General features: G+C 37.6%; 1 protein-coding gene and 2 non-coding genes across 3 annotated transcripts; 1 reads left to right on the forward strand and 2 right to left on the reverse strand.

The window, feature by feature from the left end:
- Positions 1-2,094: 2,094 nt before the first annotated feature.
- Positions 2,095-2,180, reverse strand: trnay-gua. Its single transcript is given in 2 exon segments — positions 2,095-2,130; positions 2,144-2,180. It is a non-coding gene; the product is annotated as a tRNA-Tyr (tRNA).
- A 221-nt stretch (positions 2,181-2,401) lies between these two features.
- trnaa-agc lies at positions 2,402-2,474 on the forward strand. Its single transcript has one exon. It is a non-coding gene; the product is annotated as a tRNA-Ala (tRNA).
- A 690-nt stretch (positions 2,475-3,164) lies between these two features.
- Positions 3,165-7,044, reverse strand: trdmt1 (tRNA aspartic acid methyltransferase 1). Its single transcript, XM_034148271.1, has 11 exons — positions 6,962-7,044; positions 6,339-6,448; positions 5,538-5,614; positions 5,300-5,371; positions 5,038-5,103; positions 4,780-4,849; positions 4,610-4,690; positions 4,110-4,411; positions 3,890-3,947; positions 3,651-3,780; positions 3,165-3,503 (listed from the first exon to the last, which is right to left on the reverse strand). Exons 1-11 carry the CDS (start codon positions 7,023-7,025, stop codon positions 3,403-3,405), a joined length of 1,131 nt encoding a protein of 376 aa, XP_034004162.1. The 5' UTR covers positions 7,026-7,044; the 3' UTR covers positions 3,165-3,402.
- Between the last annotated feature and the right edge of the window lie 471 nt (positions 7,045-7,515).

A 7,515-nucleotide genomic window follows, 5' to 3' on the forward strand; every position in this document is an offset into this window, starting at 1 on the left:
TATCCCTGTGTTTCTGTCTTATACTGTTGCTGCTATAAGACCTGAGTTTCCCAACAGGGATCGATAAAGGTCCATATTATCTTATCTTATCTTATCTTATCTTACTTTAGCTTGACTGATGGTAAAAAAGGACCTTTCACATCTAGATTATTGAAAGTATTTTGCTACAAATAAAGCAAGAAGGTCAAACACACAAAGGCAGTTTAGTTTTTGCAACCTGTTGTTGCCACACAACTCTGAAACTGCGTCAATGGCCCATCACGTGTGTGTGCACCGGACTGCACATATTTTACACTCCTCTCACTGCACATTGGGGAGGCATTTTTGTTAATTAATTTCTTCCACAGACATTTATATTGCCACATACACGGAAACTAGCACACATCTTTGAAGCATGGCAGCTGTGTTTAACTACTCGAGCGTCAGCCTCTGGAGCTTTGGTTACGGGTGAGCTGCATACCTGCTGATTCCCCTGGAGGTCGCAGGTACAGTATCTGAAACCCCGATCCCCTGACTGCACTTTAGCCGAGCTCTCTGGAGAGAGAGTGGAATCCGCTGAGGTGTCCCTAATTGATTTACCTGTTACCCTCTGATGACACTGTTGGTATACAAGAGTCATTATCTATCGCTCAAATTCCCATCCTACATCTATTATGCTTTTTTGACATACATATTCTTTGTGCATCTGTAAAAAAAACACACATGAGATTTACAATTGTATCGTTGATCTAACATCATATGCTCTTCATTTTTTTCACGACTAATTCATAATTTTTTTAAGTTGATGCTATTATTATCTGGTTAAATTAGAAGAAATAAACCGAATTTTTATACTGTAGCATACTTTTCTATTAGATTACTAACGCATAAGAATGTATTGTGTGTATTTGGAGCCACCTGGTGGTGAAAAGAGTAACTGCATGGACAGTGTGCTTGTCGAGTCAAAAATGAATTCAAGTAATATTTAGGTTAAATAAAGTATATCTTAAGAATATTTGAAAATATATGTTTTGTTAGTTCGTAATCAGAAGGTATTAATTGTGGAGTGAAACTGATTTTAGGTTTATATTCTCCAATACTAGACTAATGCCTGCCAAATAAAAAACGAAATGCTGCAAACCTGACACCTTCTACTAACACTTACAGTTTGCATTTCCAGACTTGGAAAAGTGCAATGTGAAAAAGCATGTAGTGCTAGTATAAAATAATAAGTCCTGACGTGCTAAACAAAATGAGTCCCAGATTTCATGAATGTGTGAAAACTTGATTTGTTATTCATGTGTTACTGAAGTGACACATCTCTTGTTTCCATCCACAAAGGAGTATGAATCATAAGATCAAAATGTAACAGCATAACCACAAGTATGATTTGAGTTAAATGTGTAGTAGCATTTTGTAATGTCTGGTTAGATGTTCAGTACATGGTCATTTACCTGGCTTTTTGTAGCAGGTAATGATACAGAAGGATGTCTGATCTGAGCGTAGAGGTGTTATCTACAACTCAAGAGGAAGACCTGGCGCTGAAGAAGTCCTGCACACGAGCCAATGGGAAGCTTCTTATGCTGGAGCTATACTGGCTTCACTGTCACGGAAGAAGCTCACAATCTAAAAATAAAAAAAGGAAAATAGTTACCTAAGTATCCCTGTTTATCTCATTATCATACACACATGTGCCTGGATGTCAAAAACATGCTTAGGTATAAAGAGTTTACAGTAAACAAGCCCTGTTATATTTAAATTGAGCATTTAAAACAAGTGCAATGTTAACGACTAAGGGATTAACCAAACTACATTTACTCCTATCGCATTAATGCAACATTTGTGGTGTGCACATGTCAATTTATATTAAGAAATAAGTTAAAAAACACAAGAGAAGTGTTTTGTTCTTTGCTACATTGTTAATAACATTTTTTACAGATTACAATTACTGTTAAGAACAATCATTACAATGCAGATCAACCATGATAAGCCAGTTTTTGTGACATTTATTTTGATTGTTTACTTTTCAATGTAAAGAATCAAGTTACAACTCTGTCCTTGTTATGCTAAAATAATGCGGTAAATGTACTCAGTTGAAAAGGGAAAAGATACCCCTCCTTCGAGCCGGATTTGAACCAGCGACCTAAGGATTTCCATGTAACCACTACAGTCCTCCGCTCTACCAACTGAGCTATCGAAGGGAGCTGCTACAACACCAGAAACATAACTATTTGAACATCTAATGCGCATTTAACGTAGAGCCATATAGAGAAATAAACGAATACAATTTCGCTAAAGTATTAAAAAGCCGCGTCTGTTCTGTCCGAAATCATTTTGATACCCTTTTTCAAACGTTAGCTTCAGTTATAAATGTGTCCTCTGGTGGTTTCAAATACGCACTTTGACACCAATAGATCCGGACGGGGAATTAGCTCAAATGGTAGAGCGCTCGCTTAGCATGCGAGAAGTAGCGGGATCGATGCCCGCATTCTCCAATACCTTTTTTATTTTTCAACACTATTTCAGCAAACCAAAGTGGGCGAAGAAAACACACTATTTTTTAAAATACGAATTGTCTATATTTGCCTAACTGGTAAATAGATAGAGTATGGAGTACAGGAACGTTCATGGATAGCTTCAGCTTTAGTTGCCCGTGCACTAACTAATGTGTCCTCTTTGCTAATAGCTAACTTTAACTGTTTAGCTAGCTACTGAACACAAACTTGGTAACTCCTTAATTATGTATATTTGATTGATTTTCAAAATACTGCTTTCCCCCTGTTTTTATACTTTATAAGATATATAAGGTTATACAGAAAGTTAACTTACCATTTGAAAGACTCAGGTACTTCCTTCTGGTGCGAAACATCGCTGCTTCCACGTTCGTTCGATGTTTACATTTGATAGATCTATGTTTGTCTTTTAATTAGCATCATGCTAAAAAGTTAGCATTCATGTTAGCCTAACATTTACATGGTGAGGTCAAACTGTCTAAAGACGTTTATGTCTTAGTTCGTTGAAACTAACAACTTTATTAGTGTATAATCTCACTCATATCGACGTAACATTATCTGTCCATCTATTAACATCACATCTAGTTAGAGAACAAGTTAACTAAAGCACATCTATCGACTGCAGGCAAATATACATTAAAAGAGACACAAACAATGAGTACTTCACAGGTTAGTTTTATTTTTTGATTTTAATTTAATTAAAAAAAGCTTTAATTGTGCATATAAGCAAACATATGAATGTCCATCAGAAAGAGAAATGTACTGTTTGAAGTGAAATGTAAGAATCATGAAACTGTTCACTTACAAGTTGGCCCACTTTATCAAACTTAACATTCCCAAAAAAATTGGACTACACATTTAGAAGAATTGCAAAGACAGGATGGTCTTCTCCTTCAGAGAGTGCCGAGTGCTAGGAGAGCAGCACCTGCAGGAGTCTGGCCACCACCACGACATTCAGGCTGTTTCCTAGAACTCTGTACTGCTGCTTGGTAGTGGTCTTCTTCGGAAAGGCTGAAACATTCATTAAAAAAATATTTAGACAACATATACACAATTGGGTATGTGCAGTAATCCATTAAATACAAATAAAAACACAATATCACATTATGAACAAGTTAAAAAGAGGAATCGATATAAATCTGTCTTTTTTTTACTTACTGAAGCTTTGAGGGAAGCCCATGAGGTTGGCAACTTCTCTAGGAGTAAAATAACGAAGTTTCAGTTTCAACAGCCGCTGGAGTTTCTCATCTTCAGCGCACTGGTCCAGACCTGTAAACACACTCTCCATCTGCAGAGCACACAAAACAAAACCCCTCAACACACTTACAATTACAAATGTGGCAAAACAAACTTTGAACTAATAATATAAATGTGCCTGTACTGAAATCAAAACCTACCTCTGTTTCCACGCAGCCCTGCATAACTGAGCCAGTTCCTTCCACATACCGCCCATATCTAGAGATACAACACATTAACAAATCAATAAAAAAAACTACTTCAATTAATGTTTTTTTCTGCCATGTTATCCCATATAAGTGTCACTGAGTTTTGCTTCCAATTGCCATGCATTTCTTCTGCCAAAATTGCACTAATGGAGTAATTTTGAAGAGTACCCACCCTTTGGTAAAGCAGACAGACCTCCTACATGTGGGCCGAACTATGTCTAAGAGCAGAGCGTATCTCAGCAGGGTTTTAGGAGGAAGGAGATACAGCTCCATGTCTATCTGTGGTTCCAGGAAGTCTTGGATCAGCCTGAGAGACAGATCGTTGTTCTGGCTCATCTTCCTCTGGGCATCTGTCTTCGTCTCTAGCTTGTACAGGACATGACCCTCCTGCACTTCCTCCTCAGGCTGGCAGGTGTCTGCGCTGGGACTCAGGACTTTGGGCTGCTCAGCGGGATGTGGGAAGGCATCTAAAATCTAAGATTACAAGCTTTATCAAAAGACGCATGAGGATACAAACACTATTCTGGGGTTCTAACATAAAAAAATATCCAACAATTATAGATATGTTATATTTTAACTATGTTTTGTACCAGAGGTACAGAGGTATGCGAGCTCCAAATTAGGTCAACATTGGAAGCTAACTAGTATTGTATTTGAAACAGCTAGTCTCACCTTTGAACTCTGGATGCTGAGGTTTTCTGTTGAAATCTTAGCGATCAGGAAATAACGCAGTCTTGAATTTGGGATCCCAACCTGGATTTAAAAAATAGAACAGAAATATAATAAATACAACTTAAAGTGAAGATGTATTCAATGACATTTTCATACTCTGTTTTTCTTACACTTGTGGGTGAGACCATGACCTCCTGGAAAGTGTATCCACATTCAGTGAGCGTTTTCACCAAACGATCCCTGGAGATTGGAAGTATAACATGGCAGATGAAGTCTAAAGGTAAATATCATCACATGAGATTGACATTGGAATGAATCCAAATCACATAATAAATACAATAATTTAAGTATACAACAGAATGTGGCTGCATGCTGACATAGTGACGTTTCTGGTCTTTTTAATGCACACTTGCTGCCTCCATTGTTACCTGGCAGCGGAGGTCTCAAAGCCTTTCACATTCTCCAGCAGGATGTAGCGGGGCAGCCTGCACAGCCTGAAAAACAGTCATATGTAAGGGACATTATTGTTGAGAAAACGTGTCAGTTAAACGTTCACAAAGCTATAACTAGTTACAAATAATAACTCTGTTCTTGGGCTTGGCTAGACTTTGTGATTTCAATATGAAAATATGTTTTTATCAAGGTTGACAGGATGGCAATAAAAAGTTGAATCTGGGAATAAAAAGAGACCTTGGCAGAAGATCTAGGATGTAGAGGAAGCTCTTGCTTCTGGGGTCATTAATGTCACCCTGAAGTCCTATCCTGCACAGAGAGAAGGATAACTTTTTCAGAGGAAAACCTTTTGAAATCGATTAAAGACATGTAATAGTGATTTAGAAGAAGGTTACTATGATAACGTTTAGGTACAAAACATGTTAACTTCACAAAAAAGATTTATCTGACTGAAATCCCAAAACACAAGACCTACCTGGTGAAAGGCTGGCAAGGAGGGCTCATCAAAATCATGTCAAAAGATAATTTATTGAAGTCCTCTAGCGTTATTCCCTAAAGGGTAAAAGAAAATACAGAAAATTAGAGTTTTCAAAGGAATGATGGATTTCTGTCCCTTCATCTTCAATATCCCATTATCGAGCTGAATAGAGGTGTGAATCCTATCCTTCAGAGATAGGCTGCTGCACCCCCGCTGTCTCACAGAGAGATACCGCAGGTCTTTCCTTCCTGCAGCGGTCAGACTATACAACCAGCACCAGACCCCCCCCCCCCCCTCCCCCACACACACACACACACACCACAACAGACTATATCACCCCTTGCTGCTAAATACCAACAAACTATGTGCAATATGTGCCGTTATTAACTGTGTAATATACCTGGCTGCTAAATCCTAAGAACTGTTACAAGGTGTGTATTTTGTATTTTGTAAATTGTGTAACTTGCTGCTGTTAAATACCAACCAGCTATGTGCAATATGTGCAATATATATAGATGCCGTTAATAACTGTGTAATATATACCTGGCTGCTAAATCCTAAGAACTGTTACAGGATGTGTATTTTTTAAATTATGTAACTTTTTATCATAACTTAGTACTTTTTTTTAATGCATGTCACATATTTAACATACGTAACATTAAGATGTCTGTGGCTCTTTTTCCTGCTGTAACTACACACATTTCCCCTCCGTGGAACTAATAAAGGTATTCTGATTCTGATCTCTGTAGCTTTGTTTGGATGCATGCAGTTATACCCAAACGCTCCACTCTCACACACCTCAATGGTCTTGTTCCAGAGGGGGGTGTCAGGGTAATTATGTGTGTAGATCTCATTGGCTGTGGTGTTGATGTCGATGGCAGCCACGACCTCAGCATGTATGCCACTCTCTGGAGGAAGAAAAAACTGAAAATGAACTACAGGAAAATAATCAGCTACTGTTTTACTTTATGCTTTGTTTTTTAGCTCAACCCAAACCAATATGCGTAAAATAATCTCATTCCTCCTTTAACAGAATTTTTATTTTTGTACCATTAGTTGTTTATAACACTTTGTCAATGGAACACCATAATATATGATCAGAAAAACTGTGGACAGGACAGCTCAAGCTGAAATGGCATACAAATCGTCACATACAAATTAGTATAGATTATGGGGGACTCCAGGCTGGGGTATGGTTATATAAAGACTAGTTATCCACAGACAGTCCTCTTAAGGCTCCATGGGGATATGATATATCAGGATTTGCGATTTGGACACTTTAGGACTCCCAGGAACATTTGTATTCAGTCATTCAGCCCTGCAGCGTGGTAGAAACATGTCCAATCTCCATCCTGAACGATTTATAACTTTTAAAGTATCAGTAACAAACTAAAATCAGTATTTAACAACGATAAACTAACCTTTGAGAGCATAATGCATCCCTCCTATCCCACTGTACAGCTCGAGCACACGCAGACTCTCCATGGCACATTTCTGTTTACAGTTTTTCTTCTTCGTGGTATTTTATTAAGGTTGTCAAACAACGGATCAGCGCATTACCGCCATCATGTGGAATGGAGACAGGACTGCACCCAAAACTGTGGAGGTGTGACTGCTACATACTACAAACGTGTCTATTCCTCAATTATCTCCTACACTGTAGGAGCAAAAATGTAATTTTATGATAAAATAAACAAATTACCTCATTATTGACACATATCAAATATTTGCTGTAGTGATCACAATTGTGATAATACACAGGATAAACGCACATAAGCAATATTGTAGACTTCTATATATCAAGCAAATATTATTACTGTTAAAACAATTAATAAAAAGGTAAAACTGAGATTGAAATACACGTTTTTTCTGCTTTTGTAACACAAATACACAGTGTTTCATCCAGCTTCCATCAAGATAAAGTAACAATCGGTAGGAAAAGAACCTTTGTTTGTTGTTTACTTATTTTTAACAT

The sequence above is a fragment of the Trematomus bernacchii genome, unplaced genomic scaffold (assembly GCF_902827165.1).
Source record: "Trematomus bernacchii unplaced genomic scaffold, fTreBer1.1, whole genome shotgun sequence".
Classification (NCBI taxonomy): Eukaryota; Metazoa; Chordata; class Actinopteri; order Perciformes; family Nototheniidae; genus Trematomus; species Trematomus bernacchii.